The sequence below is a fragment of the Saccostrea cucullata genome, unplaced genomic scaffold, assembly GCF_032062105.1.
Source record: "Saccostrea cucullata isolate Sc308-1 unplaced genomic scaffold, CSIRO_AGI_Scuc_v1 ctg2151, whole genome shotgun sequence".
Lineage (NCBI taxonomy): Eukaryota > Metazoa > Mollusca > Bivalvia > Ostreida > Ostreidae > Saccostrea > Saccostrea cuccullata.
The window spans coordinates 72,363-91,488 of NW_026922243.1; the positions used below are offsets into that span (position 1 = coordinate 72,363).

At 31.6% G+C, this 19,126-nt stretch overlaps 1 protein-coding gene across 1 annotated transcript in view; it reads right to left on the reverse strand.

Moving 5' to 3' along the window:
• Window positions 1-19,126, reverse strand: part of LOC134261459 (receptor-type tyrosine-protein phosphatase alpha-like) — a 21,828-nt gene continuing 2,702 nt past the window's right edge. The window contains exons 5-16 of the mRNA XM_062743899.1: window positions 18,687-18,784; window positions 14,738-14,863; window positions 10,440-10,588; window positions 8,833-8,968; window positions 3,897-4,055; window positions 3,101-3,194; window positions 2,855-2,925; window positions 2,458-2,592; window positions 2,227-2,346; window positions 1,434-1,582; window positions 1,118-1,253; window positions 1-240 (exon numbers count right to left, since the gene is read on the reverse strand). Of these exons, the coding sequence (XP_062599883.1) occupies window positions 169-240; window positions 1,118-1,253; window positions 1,434-1,582; window positions 2,227-2,346; window positions 2,458-2,592; window positions 2,855-2,925; window positions 3,101-3,194; window positions 3,897-4,055; window positions 8,833-8,968; window positions 10,440-10,588; window positions 14,738-14,863; window positions 18,687-18,784 (1,445 nt within the window). The 3' untranslated portion in view covers window positions 1-168. The remainder of the gene's footprint in view (window positions 241-1,117; window positions 1,254-1,433; window positions 1,583-2,226; window positions 2,347-2,457; window positions 2,593-2,854; window positions 2,926-3,100; window positions 3,195-3,896; window positions 4,056-8,832; window positions 8,969-10,439; window positions 10,589-14,737; window positions 14,864-18,686; window positions 18,785-19,126) is intronic.

Consider the following 19,126-nt stretch of genomic DNA (forward strand, 5'->3'; position numbering starts at 1 on the left):
CATTGCACATTTGGTGGTTAAACGGTTGTTATTTTCAAGTTCTCGTACTTCTTGTACGAATAGTGTAGGAATGGTTTGACATCAATTCACAAGAACAAACGATAGCAATTGCATATAAAAAGTGATCAAATCCATCTGTCACTGAGAAGATCACACGATTTTTTTCGTTCAGAAATTCGCATACACACAATCATTTCGAATAAATTCTGCCACTACCTCATAACAAAGCTGGTACTCCTCCTAAAAAAGATGAAAATATATTTTAATGCAATTATTTTGTAAAACACCTTTTGATTGGCTAATGCACTGATGTTTGAAGCAGTAAAACGAGTATGAACGAGGCAGGAAGCTTTTCATTGTGACGTCATAATAGAGCAACGCAAAAAAAACAATGCCCCGTGACGTATTTTATGTAATGAAATCAACAAAATAAGACGTAAACAACAAACAAAATGCATGGATTGCATTAGAATGGGAATAACCATCTTCTATTTTGGTATTCGCGTCGCCGGTAAAACTCAGTTTGCGACCGTTAAATCAGCATTAATGGTCGCAAATACCAAATTAGAAGATAGTCATTCCTTCATTCTATTTTATCTCATTAGGTGATAAATCTTTTTTAGAGAAATAAACATCGTGTGCATTCATGTTAAGTTTGTTTAAAGCACGATTTGTTATCATCACTTAATGAACTTTTGAAAAGCTAATATTAATAAGAATAAAGCAAATGAGCTATTTACATTGAAGTCCATGTTCTTAATGAAAAATATCATCATGTAAAAATACATGTATAATCATCATGTTCATAGACACCTTATTCAGACTGAGTTAACATGTGTGTAAAAATATGTTCAGATGTGTAATTGGCTATGATTTTATGATGCTGGTAAATGGATAATGGACGTATGCTACAGTAAACATTTCAATTTATTTACATGTACGTGTACTAAGTTGACGCGCGAAATGCTTTAATAAATATTAAAATTTTACAGGCATATGTTGAAAATGATTACATACCAAAACTCGTTGTTGAATGCAGAGAAAAGTAGGTATTGATGAAAGGTAATTGCAAATGGTCATTAATGATAATACTTAAGTGGAAAATGGTTGTATATACCAAGTTAGACACAAACTCAGGTCTACGGATCTGAAGTTGTCGTGTGATGGTGAAGATGTCCACTTCCTGATCCATTGAGAGTTGTTCTAGAGCGTTATATACCACGCAGAATGTCCCACAACGTGTGGCGCCATCACTATCAAGATATAATTTGATCATTGTATCTAAAGAGTACTTAGATTATTGTTATCATAGAGTTGTTCCAGAGCTTTATGAACAACACAGAATGCTCCACAACGTGTAGCGACATCACTTTCAAGATATAATTAGATTATTGTATCTATAGAGTACTTAGATTATTATTATTGTGAATTACCTGGACAAAACGATAATTTTTCCTTCGTGATTGAGTTTTCCTGATTTTGCCTCTTTAACAACATCCAGCAAAGCTCTTTTGTCCGTTGTCTTTTTACCTTCTTTCCATGTCTTGCATTCTAGCACAGTTACCCTTGTGTCACTTAATCCCTGCATTTAACAAATTCCTTGTTATAAATGTAATATATTACTCACAAATTTAATATAATTATCTATAGTTTACTATAGTTAACTATAAAAATTCACTGATACTTTGTATTACATGTACTATGAAACTATAGTAAAAATACTTTGAATTACTAAAGTGAAAACAATGATTCACTATATTAATTATAGTTAACTTAAGTAATCTATAGTGCTTTTGTGATAGGGATGATTCCTGTAAATATCAATCAATTAGCAATTAGATTTATTAATATTTTGAATAATGAATAGGAGGTACAATGATCCTTTAATGTTATTCTATACCCCGTTAACTCCAAGAGAACATTGACAAAATACATGGAAAACCTTGCCTTTTCAACAAGATTATATTGAAACTTTTCATGCGGTTTTTGGATGAATAAACTTCAGTACCGTTTTCTATCAATTCTTGACAAAAAACCGTTTATACTTTTTTGACAAATTGTGCGCAAGATTAATCCTTACATTATTGTTTTACATTACATGTAGAAGGGGCATCCTCAGAATGTCAAAGTTTTGATACATATGTGAGTTTGGGTCTATTTTGTCGAAGAGGTATATGTTAAGTTTAAAAGAAACATATGATTTTTTGTATAAATTATACAACTTACGTTTTGCTGAAGCACAATGCTTCTTGTTGAAAAATTTGCTTGATTTGTTAAACTAGCCTGCATAATGGTAAAGTTTCCGACAGTCTTATGTTCAGTTTTTGACGGAACCCAAAGAGAAGACTGAAAACACGACAAAAATGATTATATTATTAACTATTTATGAACTGAACTGAAGCAACCACTATTAGCGATTTCTTAAACCCATTTTTTAAAAAGTAAAACATAACTTACGGATTTTAAATCCTTTAGCGGACACATGAAAACCACAACACGAGCATCAAAGTCTCTGATGAGTCTGAGGAAGTCTTCAGTGAAGTCAGGAAGTGGGTACTGGGCGCTGATCAGACTGTCGTTCTCTGTGTAGGACTAAAAGAAAATAACAGATTTGAAAATAAAATCAATAAAATCAATTTACTTGAGTTCCTTTATTTGAAGTTCATTAACTCCAATTTATCAAATAAAAATTTACTACCCATGTATATTTATGTTACAAGTCTGAAGCGTAAAAAACGACGATTTTTCTTTCTCTTATACGAATTTACATGGTTTATAAATACCGAACACATTCAAAATTGTTCAAAAGGTTTCTAAATAATGAATGTAATGAAATTTGGAGATTAGTTAAGACCTGAAGTGTAACTGCGTTGTAGTAGGTGTTTCTTCCCTTTGAATAAGATAAATAACACAAAAATTCGTCAACTGCAATAAAATGAACAGAAATTTTCATAAATCTTCTACCTGTTTCTTTTAAAGGTATTTTTTACATTGAAAATGTATTTTTTTCTTGTTTGATATAATTTTGAATTCAAATAAGTTAATGTTTTCTAAAAAAAAAAAACACTTGATAAAAAAAGAATAAAATATGTAAATATACGTGGCAAAACGCTGTCTGTATAGTTGGCAGCTTTATTTAAGCGTCCGGTCTCATAATCCTTCTGTTCATATTCCTTTCGAAGGGACAGTAAATCCTACAATTCATTGTTATTCATTATATGCGAACACTATGAGGGCATTAATTGAAATTCATTTCGTAATGAATAGATGAATAAAAGAACTGTTGATTCTAAGATAAAAGAAAAACCTAATACAATATTATGATTCTGAATAATAGGTATTTTAGAATCACATTTTCATTTTGTACAAAAGTGTGTCTAATTAGTTGATTATGAATAAAGTGAGCTACATTAATTAATTTCTGATAAAGTAAAATATGGAGTTTTGAGGAAAAAAAGTTGGAGAATTTTTTTTTTATATACATCATATTTCTCATTCATTTCTCGTCGCCCGGGTGGCGCAGTGGTTAGAGCGTCTGCTCTAGAGTCGCGAAGTAAGGAGTAAATCCTTACGTCGCGGGTTCGAATCCCACTGTGGGATGTGGAGACCGATCCTTCGGATGAGACCGTATAAACCGAGGCCCAGTGTCGCAGTAGGTGCTGGCACGAAAAAGATCCCTCACTGCTCAAAGGCCCTGAGTGCCGAGCATAGGACAAAATTTGTAGCCCTCCACCGGCATGCGGTGGCGTCTCCATATGAGTGAAAAATGCTCGAGAGGGACGTTAAACAACATACGATCAATCATTCATTTCTCTGGAAAAAAAAGGAAACATTTTGTTACTAATGTCAAATGAAGTTTTTTTTTTTTTAGTTTTGTAAGAAAATAATGTAGCCACCTGAAATTCTGACGACAAAGAAGATTTTGTTGCCAATTCTCCACAGTTGGTGTAACAGGACTGTTCTTGTAGCTCTCGTACAAATGACTCTGTTGTAAGGCATCTAGATTTCCCATTGAATGATTCACAAAGAGCAAGGTACACTGCCTTATATTGATCCTGAAAGTAAAAAAAAAAATTGAGTACTATGGGATAGTAAACAGATATTGTTCACAGAGAAAATAGAGGGTCGTTTTTTCTCTTAATTCATTCAAGGTTCTCTTAGAATTTTCAGCATTGTTTATGACACAAATGAAATAATTACTTAGTTTTCTTTTCATTTCCTCCAGTACTTTGAAAAAACATAATTTTCTCTAATAAATAAACACTGACTTTTAAGGCAGTTATATGGCTATGTATTTTTTATTGCTTTTGAGGAAATGTCTCACAATATCAAGATACATTTTTACTTTAAATTTCACATAAATATACTGTTCGTGTACATAAATTGACGAATCTTAAATTTTGTTCAATCACTTGGTATGAAGTTGTTTGCATATTCAAAAGTTTTAGCTACATTAACATACATTTACGTCGCACATTTTATATGTTTTTATATATGATTTTTTTAAGTGGTCTTCATAGAGTAGCGAATGGTTGTCTGTGTCAATAATGCTTTAATATGAGACCTGCAATGGTAATACATTTACATTATACAGTAAGCTGCAGAACTGTAGCTTTAGATATCTTTAAAAGATTCAGACAGATACACCAGAGAGCTCAAGATTCAAGCGTTGTGAAAACCTTCGATTTAAGCCGTCACTTTATTTTACACTCCCTTCAGGTATTATGTCATGTAGTTAATGCTTTTTGTTACACTTGCTATGATAGATAATTATAATATTTTACCCTGTTATTGATACTTTAAATACCTTCCAAAGGTCCGAAACAGTTCTTTGTGGCTTTGGAATGTTGGATTTAAAGATAATATTAATATTATATAATTATGGACTGTTAAGGCAGGTCCACACTTTTACGGATCCGGTTTTAATTTTGCAAACTAATATAAAAGGCTGATCAACACATGTCTATTGAAATAATATCTTTTTGGATGATTGAAAATAATTTAGCAAGTATATATTTGTTTATTATAGTGTCATTGTGCACACAAAGCATTTAATGTACATTATTTATAGGAATAACCACTTTGCACTCTGTCCATAGGATCTATATGTAATTTAGTACATACACAGACAGAGAATTCTTAATTGCCTTTATGGACCTAAAGCTTTTTAATTTTTTAAAACAAACTAACTTGAGATCTATTTATCTTTAATTTTTAGCCTATATCATCTTTTTAAATTTACTTTTTAATAAGTTTTGCGAAAAACGATTGAAAAAATAGATATTCCAAAAATGGGGGTATAGGTGTTCAAAAGGCTGTTTTGTAAAAATTTTCTGGTCGACCATAATAAAGTATGTTTTTTTGCTAACCTAAGATATAATTCTAAATAATTGTGAAGAAAAAATAGCATATAAACATATAAGATTTTGAGCAATATTTAAAATAAAGATATTTTGAGCTTTTTCTCTGAAAGATTTTGATAGAATCAACATCAATTTTTTAGTGTTTTCAAATAGAAATTTCAATTATTTTCTTGACAAATGAATATTTATAATTTTCCTAAGTTTTAACAATAATTGGATGTGATTTGGTACATAGCTAAATAAAATATGATGTTACACTTCTATATGTTGAATTTTTGCTGTTACATTTTTAGAGGTATATACTCCGAGACATGTTGCATGAAAATTAACCTGCAAAGATATGTTTTTTATGGGTGTTTTAGTTAGATTATGACTTATTCAAGATTTTCAAATCAAAAAATAAAGAGTTTGACAGAAAATTCTGAAAGTACAGACCTACCTTAAGAAGGAGATATCACCAAATGCAATCATCAGGTCTAAAAAGTAATATCTTGCTTTTAAACAGTCCATAATAATTTCATTATCCTGAAGAATCTGGATTATAAATAGATAGAATATAAAATAGAAATCAATTTGCTTGTGTTCTCCTACTCTGCCCTGATTCCATACTTTCAAAATATTCAACAGACAACTTCGACGTCATCATTAGAATTTATTAATTACCGATCCTGCATATTTTGCAAGTGTACATTTAGCTGCAGAACTGTAGCTCTTTGCTTGAGAAATTCGGACTGATAAAGCAGAGCACTACAGATCCAAGCTTGTAAGAACCTTCGATTTATGCCGACTATTTTTTGTCGCTCACTATGAGTATTTTTTCGTGTATTTTATACTTTCCCCAGCTTTGAAAATGATTTTAAAGGGTATTTAATAATAAATCGTATATTCATCTTCAATTTCTGATCATTGGCTTACCTCTCAACGCCTACAAATGGCTATTTGTGGTTACGGATGTCGAAATGGAACTCTTTTAAACCGATATTACAAAACTATATACAGGATTGTTTCCGGACCGTTAAAAGGTAAATAAAGTATTTAATATAAGAGTTAAATATATGAATTAACTCTTTACAACTTACTAAACTGTTATGCAACATACACTTAATGTTCACGTCATATAAATAGAAATTTACCATTTCCACGCAAGCACCTTATGGCGTGGTGCACATTTCTCCTAAGTTTAGCGTAAATAATATAATGACGTTAAATTTTAATGCAAAAATAACTTCTCTTATTTAATAAGATATTTTAAAGTATTAAATAAAAGGAAATTGGCATTAAATTAAAGTTTAACTGAACTTTTTAAAGTGCGTGAAAATGCGTGATTGCGGGGAAACGGTATTTGCGTGACTGTGCCGTAAAAATATGAAATGGTATATGCGTTAAAAAGCGTGACTGCGGGGAAGGGGGTTAATATAGGATACAATTCTAAAAGCCATAGAAAGCTTAAACTACACGAAATAAATACCTAAAGTAGCGACAAAAAATCGACTGTGTGAATCGAAGGTTATTAAACGCTTGGATCTGTAGCTCTCTGCTTTATCTGTCCGAATTTTCTCAAGCAGAGGGCTACTGTTCTGCAGCTAGTGTACATTTATAAATAAGAACAATCTCGCTTTAACCACTGTAATTTTCATTCAAAGGGCGAGAACACACTTGTAACCCTGCATGCTTGTTTACGCTATTTTATTGTCATCTGAAGGGTGACATGAGTAGTCACCCTGCGCGTGAGGGAGACAACACGAATTGTCTCACCTCATGTGACGTGCTCTGAACCAATCAGATTTACTGTATAATTCTGAAGGATAATAAGTAATTTTCTGGAACCGTTAAAAGGAAAAATGTAGATAGATTATCTGGTTATATATGTGGACATCATTCTTGAACCAAAAGAAATCATAAAATGCAAGAAATATTACCCAAACTGAGCGACAAAAAAAAAGGTGGGTGACGTAAACCGAAAATTTTATAAAGCTTGGATCGTCAGCACTCTGCTTTATATGTCCGAATTTTCTCACGCGGAGAGCTACGGTTCTGCTGCAGTTAGATATGTCATCAATAGAAAAAAAATACGAAGTGCATGACAAAGATGAAAAGTTCAGTACGTTCACGATTATTTTTAACAGTGAAAACAATGTGAAAAGTATGTCTAATTTAGGGCCTGATCTTTGTTTGCTTTCAGTGTAATATATTTAGAACACATATTTACTTCCTTATCTTAATTTCCTTACAATTCCCTTGGTAGAAATACGGGTTTAGATATCGAGGTTAGGCCAGTCGAGTTTGTTTTTATGTTAAGAGTCCGCGGACGGACTGGCTTTGCGTTTTTCATGTTTATGTAATCAATCACAAACACAGAAAATGAACAAATACAAGTCTTTGAAACTCAATTTGCAAACATTCCATCCTTGGATCGATAAACATTTTCAAAATTATGTAGATAAACAGTTTTGTTTTAATGATCCAGTAGTTTTATTAAATTACAACATGCGCAATGCGAGTAATATTCCTAAATGCTTTCCCCCTTTAGATTAAACATTTCTTTTCAGATAAGTTTTGGAAGGTAGACTGGACGCTACAACTAAACTTTTATTGGCCTTATAAGGAAGCTGTGTCAATTTTTTCATTTAAAAGCAAACTAAAAGTATTGTTTTTCGTGAGTATCATTCGTGAAATTTTCCTTTATCGCAAATACTACACTACAATAAGGACAATCCTATCTCTGCGTTTGATAAGTTTAAATGATTCGACAATTGAAGAACCTTTTATGTTGTATTTTCCTTAAGGAAGCATTTAAAGGAAATTTACACCCAAGGAAATTATTTTTCAATGGACTACCTAAGTGATTGAATAAACAGCTCCAAGCAGATTATTCAATAAAGGAAATATTATGTCAAAAACGTAATCGTCGTATTAGCTTTTTAAACTTGAAAGCTTTTTTTTTAATTTAAAAAGCGGGTTTTGTTACTTTTTATATAAGTAGCATTCTATGCTTTTTTTCAACATATTCGTAAAAAAAATTATATCCCAAGGCTTTATCTTTAAAAAAACCTCCATACTTTTTAGAAGGCAAATATATCTTTTGTCGAGAATGTCACAAGTATTAATGTAATACCTTCCATTTAGACTATCTCAAATGTGCATTTAATGTGTACATTTTCCTCCTGGGATTAAACTAAAAATTGTGGACATACTTAAAAAAAATTTTTTTTACCTAGTTTTCATCCAAAAGAGTAGGAGTCTAATACAATTTAAAAAGGTTGTATGTTAAGAAGGGCCAGCAAAAATGTCGATTTTAATCTCGTATTATTTAGACATTCGAATATGCATATGTTTACCATAATTCCATATTTCTACTGCTTTCGACATGAAATGTGAGCATACAATCTGAATACACGCAGTGTTTACAGACTACAAACGTTGGGTTATCTAATGGGTATCTTCCTACAGTTCTTTTAAGGACACTCACGTCGCCTTGTATCATGTTCATTCTGTCTTTTCTCATGGTCCTGACATACATCGGTACATTGACTTTCCCATTTCTCTCCCCTTCCCGGTAGAGGGCGTCTAAAGCAATGCAAGTTCCGGTTCTACCAATCCCCGCGCTAGAAATATAATAGGAGAAGCAAAATTACAAAATGTGATCATCAGCAAATATTTTTGACAATAGAGAAAATAAGACTTATTTTGCATTTCAAAATCGGTTCATTTAATAGAGGTATGTGGTTGATAGCAAGAATGGTTTTTTCCTGCATATAAAACAAATCAGGCATGTCATGCCCGGGTTTCCTACATTTCGTAACCCTATTTTTAAGAAAAAAAAATATTTTCAGCAAAAAATTAAATTTTGTAACGTTTATCTCCTTTCAGTCATTTTGAATTAACTTTTATACAATAATAAAGGAAACAGTCCTGTAAGGAATCCTCAAGGAGCAAAAAAAAAAAAAATAAATGCCACGAAACCTTTAAAACCGATACATGTATATGTCTTTTAATTACAGAACTGACCAGCATATTGAATGCAATTTCGCGCCATCACACAAAATAAACGTCTGCAAAAGCGGTCCAGACGGCGGGGGTTATCTCTCTTTTTGAAACTCTCTGCAATACTGAGAGTCTTCTTTTTTCCTGACGTAATACATGTAAGCGCATGTTAGTTTGTTGTCCTTATTTTACTGGTAATTATAAGTGATCACTAGTATAATACGTATCAGCAATATACATGTATTGTCTCATTTTGTGAATACTTATTTTCGGCGATTTTTGGTTACATCTGTTCTTTAATAACTGAGCTTAGAGAGCATTTTTTCGAGCATTTAAAAAAGGAAAAGAAACAGAAAAGAAAAAACAAAACAAAACCAAATCTTTACATTATCAAAATTAAGTGCATTAATATTCCATTAAGAGCTGACACAATTGTTCAAAAAAATAAATATGAAATACAGTCGCCCGTTGCAAACGAACAACATTTCAAGATATCATTTAAATATACATGTGATGATGTTCCAAACCTGTATTCGTATTAAAAAATGAAAAAAAAATGGAAGGGATTTTATATATTTTTCAGTCAAAACGTATTTGATTTTGCTTAATTCTTGAAAAACTATTTCGTTGAGAAAAGATAGCACCACATGCCCATTAATGAATTTGCTCAAAAGTGACAAACTGGATTAATTAATTGAGTGTTGTTTTACAATATATTAGGAACCTTTCACTCATATAGAGACGTCACATATTCCAGTGTTATTGAGCAGCTAGAGATCTTTATCGTGCCAATTAACGCCTACCGAATACCATGACCAATGACCTCGGTTTTTGAGGTCATTTAAAAGACCCGCGACTTTAACTTCAAATTGTCGGACGCTTGGCGCAGGAACATTTGATATCTATTGATATGGACTTAGGGTCAGTCACGGTCGTGATTCAAACAAACAACCTTTCAATCATGGAGCTAGCAATCTTCCACCTGATCTACCGTGACAGTTTGTGACACATAGAAATGTTCATATTAGGATAATTAATGAACAAATGATCACGAGAGAGAGAGAGAGAGAGATGTTGATGAGGGATTCGAACCTGCAGTGTACCACAGTATATTTTGCAGGGTGTTGTGAAGATACTCTCATCACGTGACGATGGAATATAACAAGACTGAGTGGGGCAGGAACCCCGTGGTCTGGCCATCTTGTGTAGTGAAACATAACAACTTCCCTAGTTGTTTTTTCCTTTAATTTAAGATTACAAACATTATATAAGCTGTATTTAAATAATGGAATTTTGAAAATTATTTTCATGATCAATGCAAAACTCTAATTATTATTATTATCATTCTTATTATTATATATGCATTTTATAATCCATAATGTTCCTCTTAGCGTTTTTAATAAACAAAGAAACAAATAACATCATAATTAATTGTTAATGTGCGCACAGTTTGCCGTAGAATATTCAAAAAATCAACTGCGCCTTTGAAATAGGCCGAATTTACTTCAATCAAAGCTTATTCTAATTGCTAAGTCTAATGTAGATTAATTAATGGATTAGATATTATTTTACGTCCGTCTTGACAATTTTTACTCAAATGGAAACGCCGCCACTTGCCGCTGAAGATCTCTGTTTATACGGCCACATACGAAAGTCAGGTCTCCTCGACAGAAAGTCGGATTTTAAACCGCGACGCAGTGTCAATCATCCTTACTCCTCGGCTATAGAGCAGATGTTCTACCACTGTGCCACGCAGGAACGTCGATTTAAAAAAAAAATCGCCTACACATCAATTTAGAAAAAAATATGAAGAAATAAACAATGTTTATTTTAAATTAATTCTAAATTTTATATCACCTTATATCTTATTTGATGTCTTATTTCGAAAAGTCTTACGCAATTATTTTATCATTTTCTTACTACGATTGATGATGATGATGTCATTCTTACTATTTTTTTTATGGAATGACTGTTGGAACATATTAAATATTTGTAGAGAAGTTATAATGGATCAAAACACAAAGGACCCCTATTATGTCTTGACAATTTTTAAAGGTTATTCTATGCACTAACAAAAAACCCATGTTTTGTAAAATATATGGTGCCTAAACACAAGAAAAAGATTTCAATTAACTATTTGAAAGCACGTTGGGGGAAAAAGACAAACAAAAGATGTTTGTGAAACACATATGCCACCCCCTTAGACAGACATTTAGGGGTGCACAAACTTTTATTAAAGACAGTTTACATTATGAAATGTATACGTGTGTACATGTAAATGCAAAATCTGAATACCTTATTTCATTTGAGTATGTGCAATCTCTGCAAAGAAAATTAATTAGAAACTGCAAATCATTGGAATAATTCCAATAATAAGTCCAAGGGGTATAACTCTGTCCCCGGAGATAAAACAACCTTCAATTCTCACGGATAAACGAAATTATGCCAAATTCAATAATAAAAAACATTTTCTTGTGGTTTGCTATACTTGTTGGACCACATCTACATGCATGTAAATATCTCTGTTGTACATTTAAATATACCGGTACATGTCTTGAAAGAATTCTCGATTTAAAAAGCTGTCAAAGTTTCATTCGTTAATATATTTATAAAAAGATTAGGCCTATCAGGATCTCTTAAAAGAGTATATGTACGGGGGGGTTAACAGTGTGACAAAAATCAAGAGTTATGAAAGTCTTTAGAAAGAATGCTTATTTTAAATCACTGCATCGTTACACGTTTAAGTGATAACATTCTAATCCAAATCTCAGCAAATACGCATGTGTAGGAAATTCGTGTATTTTTGACACCATTTGACACCTCCTCTCAATCGGAAAGTGTAAAAGAGGTATGCACTTGGAATTCGTAGCTTAAGTGAATATGAGCAAAGCATAAAATTTGGCCTGCCGAATTTAATGACAGAAATTAGTTGAAAAAATTCGGTAGAGACATTAAAGAATGATGAATGTGTCAAATCTACATGACAATAATCATAAAGGACTATGGAAAATTACAGATATAAACAGGTAGGCCTTTACCTTTTTTTTGTTTGTTTGTTTAAGAAGGAATTGATTCCTTAGACCCTTTTCTGAAAAAAAAATTGTTCTTATCTTTCAAAAAAAAAAAAAAAAAAAAAAAAAAAAATTATGTATGTTTGCAGGAATTCCGAAGAACAATGCCTTATTTTTTGTAGAATGTCTTCCATTTCATTTGATGAAAAACATGATTTAGGTACTTCATTTTTTTTAAATGTACAATTATAAGAACATTTGCACAAACAATTGCCTGCATTTATAGATAAGTGTTAGAGAAGACATGTGACTTTAAATGAATTTAAGTAAAAAAATTCCCACCATTTTACAGAAGATGTTCCTATATAAATAGTCTTTTTAAGGGAATGAATATTAAGATTCACAAGGAAAATATATACATTATGCTTTCGTTTTCTTGTACTTTATTTATGTAAAAAAAAATAAATCCAAATAGCTTTCGGCTATCATTTGTTTCCTTTAGTAATATATATCGGTTATATATCTGCTATTGTTTCTAAATCACGTATAAATGTGATTATATGACCTTTGTTGCTTCTCTTTGCATTCAATTTTGGTTAAAAACGCCAACGATAAAACAAAATTGCATTCAAATAAAAGTTCAAAAACTTACTTCAGTCATTTTCAATGTGATCAATTGCTTTGAAAAAAAAACAAACTTAAGTAAAAGTGTTATGACTCTCTGTTATTACATTCAAATCATTGATTTACCAAAATAAACTTCTTGGATCATCAAATATTTTGCAAATAAGAAATAAATATCTTATAACACTAGGCTTCTATTAACTAGTTTTACATTATTGTTGAATTTGCTTTCCATACTTTTGATTGAGCAAAGAAAGAAAAGTTTCACCTTCCTCAATATTGAAAATTTGTTCATGCTTTTTCTAAGGTTTGCCAACAATACTTTTGAGTTAGACATGTATTTAAATGCTGTGGCTGCATTATTATATACCTAAGAGCTGAGAATTATCTTACATACGCTATAATGCTTTTTAAAAATATTTGCAAGCTTTTTCCTGAGTAATTCATTTAAAAATTTTAATCTAGGGTGCATTGCTGATTTCTACTGACTTTTTATATGTAACAAAATTATGTTTTTAATGCATTGTTATCATTATTTTCAGATCAAGTTTGTTGTGAAGACTACTACCTTATATTCAATCCAAAAATTCAAAATCAAGACTCACATAGACCACTTTTTTCATTAAAAAAAAATAACATATTATGCATTTTAGTTGTCATCCGCATGGCGCAGTGGTAAGAGCGCCTTCTCTAGAGTCGCGAGATGAGGAGTTGATCCTTACGTCGCGGGTTCGAATACGACTGTGGGACGTGGAGACTGGTCCTTCGGATGAGACCGTATAAAGCGAGGTCCCGTGTCGTAGGAGCTGCCAGGAAAAACATTCTTCCCCGCTCATTGGCCCTGAGTGCCGGGTATAGGACAAAACTCTCCAAAGTTCTCCACCGGCAAGTAGTGGCGTCTCCATGAGTGATAAATACAAGAGAGGGACGTTAAACAACATCAAAACAAACAAGCTTCAATTTTAGTTAATAACATAAAAAAATAAAATGTATGGGAAAGTTTCCATAATAGTTGTTTAATAACGTTGGCTGTACCATTGCCATTTTTTTTTGTTGTAAAAATTACATTATACTTCCTTCTTGTTCGGTCTCCTAATCCTATGTCAATATATACAAAAATATTGTCAACGAACCCCCTCCTTATGTACAAATGAAAGGTTCAACAGATATTTAATACCATAATTACCGGTTCATTTAAGTATATCCGGAGCTCAAAAGGAGTGGTTGTTCTATTTACCTTTCCGTGTCTGTCTGTGTGTGTCCGTCTGTTTGTTGACAAATGTTTTAGTTTTCTCAGCAATTTTCATCGCACATGACCGATATTTAAGTAATCTATCTCTCTTTAGTTATGCAAATTGGATGGATGTTTTTTCTCCCAATTTGATGTCATAAATTAAAGTTGTGTCTTTTACATGAGAGCATTTATTTAAAAAAAAAGAGCTGGGTAAACGTTTAGAATCAAAATTAGATGGATAATTCAAATATTTTTACAGATTTTATGAAATATGATGTTAAAAGGTTCGCAGAAAATAACACAATAGCATTGTGAAGTGTGAGTCTTCATAGATGAATGCCAAAAGAATTCCTTTACATTTTTTAAGCATGAAAGTAAACTAAATCGGATGTATCAATATAATTTAATTAGCCCAGATTAAATAAATCATGATGAAACTCATTCCAAAAAAGAAAAATAAATAAATAAAATAAAATAAATGATTAAAAAGACAGGAAATAAAGGATACAGTTTTGTATTACCACACGTTTGTTGATTTTGAATCGCCTTATTGTGTAATTAGCATGACATTTTTCTTCTATATTTTTTACAAGAACATCACCAATCAGTTTATCTTTGGTGCTTGGCCAATATTGTGCACATTTTGTCTAGAAAGAGAAACAATATCAAAACAGAGAATTATTAAGGAATTATCAACTCGAATGTGTTTGTAGAAGGGGAGAAACAATTAAGGAGCTAATTAAATCGAATCATCTTTAATAGATATAATTAACCCTACTTAAAAGTTGTTTTGACTGTTCAAATTTTAAATAGCCAAAAATGTTATGGCTAAATATTGTAAAAAAACGCAGTACAGTTAAGGCAACACATGAAAAAAATATGGTAATGAAGTCATAATGAGATCTGACGTCATGACAGTTGCTCCTCCCTTATTAATCCTTATAAGGAAATGGTGCTCGATATAACTATTTACCGATATTTGCAAGACTTTGTAATAAACAGCAATATCTTCATGTTTAAATAGAAAATAATTAGTGATTTTCTCGTATATAAAGTAGCATGTCTTTAAAATAATTCTCTTTTTAATGAGTCGTTTGGCTGCATTCGGCTTCAGCCAAGCGCTTGCACTCGGTGACACGGAATGTTGTTTACATCTACAAACGTGGCGGCATCAGCTGAAATTTGCAGTGGATTTAAATGCAATAACCACACAATCTTTAAAGAAATAAGGGATAAAATAAGAGACAAGGCATTGCTTTTCCCTTTTACGAGAATATGAGGACATTATAAGCAGAAAACTGAGACGATTTGCACCAGCTTCGTAGATCTATCGCTGCGCTGCTATTCCAGGCCAGGTATGTATATGCATACGTAGATACATGTGTAGATCTACAATATGTAGACATTCTTTTGTTTACATAAAAAAAACCGAGTGTGTACATGTTCATTTAAATGTATTACATGTATCACAGTCAGTGAAAAATTGTAATGCAGTGCGTTGTGTGTAACCGTCCCCCCCCCCCCCTTCCCTAAACTAAATTGCACACTTTTTATTATTAAATTATTGTTAAAAATTAATTGCACTAAATATGTACTGAGTTCTTGTCAATTAGCTTATTTTCTTTGAGACAATATGTGTAATTATGGAGGTCATCAGTTACACAAATTAAAACTAAATTAAATGAGATGTTTTCATTGTTTCACTCAATGATTCACTAGTGACTAGTTGCATACAAATATGCTAAACAATTACAAAAAAAATATCAGTATCATTTTGTTGAAAACAGAGAAACCCCACTTCAGATCTATGGTTGTATATTGTAGAATTTCTAAATTAATGAAAAAAAAAAATTATTCATTTTTTGTTTACATGTACATTAAAAATATTTATATAATACTTTTATCATTGTAGCTGTCAAGAGTTTCAGGCTTAAAGAATGAATAAATAAAAAATGCATCATTTCTCCACAGGGTATGTATACTTCTAAAGCATTTCAGTTTTAAATTATGCATGTTGTTTGTTTGTTTGGTTTTTTTTTTTTCATTTTGGTAAAGGAGAAACTCAGAATGTTTTATTTAGAAAATATTCTATTAATAACTATTGTAAATCAGAGGTTTCACTTTCCCAGGGAAGTTTTGTAACACATTTTTTTTCCATTTATATGAATAACATAAATCACTACAGTATACAATGTAGCATAATTTGTTTTGTCAAATGTAATGCTATTTTATTCTACAATAAATATTTAGTAATCTCATATAACTGCATATATATATTGTGTTGTAGGCATAGCTATTCCCAAAATGTTGGACTAATGGATTCACTCAGGCAACAAGTTAATCCATCATTTAAGGAAAATGGTATGCTCAATATAAGCTATAGATCATACAAAGTTTTGATAATAAAACTAACAGAAGAATTGAAAACTTGTATACATTCTATGTTAAATGTTTCAATACATTTTTCATTTCATTTTTTAAAACACAAATTACTTTCAATTATGGTATTTCATGATTTTTTTAATATTTTCAGAATGCATTTTATCCACAAGAAGTCAGAACTTGAAGTGAAGGAAATAATTTGCACCTGTCCAGCATTCCTAGTCTGTCGTTGGATTTGAAAAGAAATGTTTTTTAAATAAATTTTCTAGATAAATAATAATTTGACTTTTTCATGTATTTACTGTACAGGTGTTGAAAAGACTATTAAGATTTGAGAATCTTAACTTGCATACTATTTTGTGTGGAGGGCACTTATTTCCAACATGTGCATTGTGTTCATTCATTTTTCAATAATATTACCAAAAACAGGAGACAAGAGATCCCCCGAATTGATTCAAAATTGGATAGGGGACCACCATTTGATTCTGAGGAAAGGGGAGGGGGGCTGGCAAGTTTTTCGAAGTCATATTTTTCATTTTCATGTCAATGAAGGACAGATTAATATTTATTTCCGATCAATAAGATGAAGAACAGATTATTTATTTATTTTCCTCTTCATTGAAAAGTCTAACAAGCAAAAAAAATGAAAAAAAAGACTCTGATTTGTGAGAGGGGGGATCACTGATCTGCAAGTATTTATTTATAAAATCTGCCAGCCCCTCTGACAACCTTAAAATAAAATAGTTGTCCCCTAAACAAATAAAGGAGTATACCCCAATCCCTTTTAATTAGTTCCTAAAACATAACTTGTTTAAATCCCTTAATTAACAGTGAGCAGTCTAATTAAAAGCGATCGTAGAACATGATCATGTATGCAGAAAGAAAAAAATATTAACACAAGTGTGTGTACCATAGGCGTTGGAAGCAAAATGAAAGGGGGGCTAAACCAAAAGAAAAAGGTAAACTCCAATGCCTACATTATGTATATAATTTGTAAATAAATAGGGAGGCAAAGCCCCCCCCCCCCGGTTCCGACGCGTATGCGTACAGTAGTGAGAGAGGGGTATAATTATCTAATTAATTATTAATGGATCCTATAACTTAATTAACAATTTGTGTTCTACATAAATACATGTATATCGGCAATATGTATTAGACCTATGTGTGTGTAATACTACATGTACATACACATCTTTGAGGAAATGCGGGAGGTTTGAAAGACATTAAATGTAAACAATGTATGGAGAATGAATACACAGAATAGAGAGAAACATCAAGGATTTTATGCATACCGTTTTGATTTAGTAAAAAAAGAGTCCATTCCTGTCCGCTTGTATATTTGATTAAAATATACAAGGTAAATAAACTATATCAAGTACTCAAGAGTTATCTCCCATGCTGGGTCATTGATGCGTTTGAAAACTATAATTAGATTGACTCTTCCAAAATTTCAATTTTTAATCAGAAAGTGCAAGCGCAAGGCGACAATCTAAAAAGCAGGTTTTTATTTTAAATTATTTATTTTATTGTAAAGTTTTCAAAAAGTGATGCTCATTTCTTTGTAATCATTTAGTTAATTTACAATTCGCGATGAAATTAGGAAAATATCCTATTTTTCATGCATTACTGTCTGTTTTAGCTGAATAACTTAATTATATCGGAAAACTAACTGAATGAGCATCACTTTTGAGAAAGTATAGATACATAGAGACAACATAAAACATTGTGCAGTTAATTTTTTGTTTGCCTTGCCCTTGCACTTTTTGGTTAAATTTGACGTCTCAGTTTTTGACCTAAAATCGGAGCCCACGTGACCTCCAGGGGTCACATGATGTCAAAAAATACCGATGTGAAAAGCGATTGGCATACTCTTCAAGATAACAAATAGCTATTTTTACCAGAGTGTCTTGCTCAAAAATAATACTATTAAACATTATATGTATCGGATTCCGTGACTTTTTGTAGAAAATGTTGCCTTAACTGTACTGCGAAAAAAGAAATTATTTTATACATGTATCTATTAAGTTAAAAGTTAAGGGACTTAACTACATGTATATCGCTGAATAAATAACACAATTATTTACAAACCTTATCCCCTTCTTTAAGATTGGTCAAGCAAACGATGATGGACACATTCTCTTGCCATATCATTTTCCAAAAATCAGGAATTGTCTTTGGTTTGGGACCTAATTAAAAGTAGTTTGCGTTTGAAAAAAAAAATCATAACAAAGTTATATCCAATCAAAAATGAATTTAAAAAAAATCATTATGCAGAGTATTTTATTTTGTTTTAAATAAATCAAATGTACACTTCTCCCGTTGCAATTTCTCACAGAAGGTCTCAAAAGAATGTATCAGAATTCGTTAAGGCAGGAATAACTTAATACAATGTATATTATGCCAATGACACTTCTTTTTCTTAAAGTCAAATCGAATGAGATCCAATTAGTCTTAGGAGGAATTCAATATTGATCGATCGATCTATAGAGAGAGAGAGGGAGAGAGAAGGCAAAAGAAATAGAGAAGTG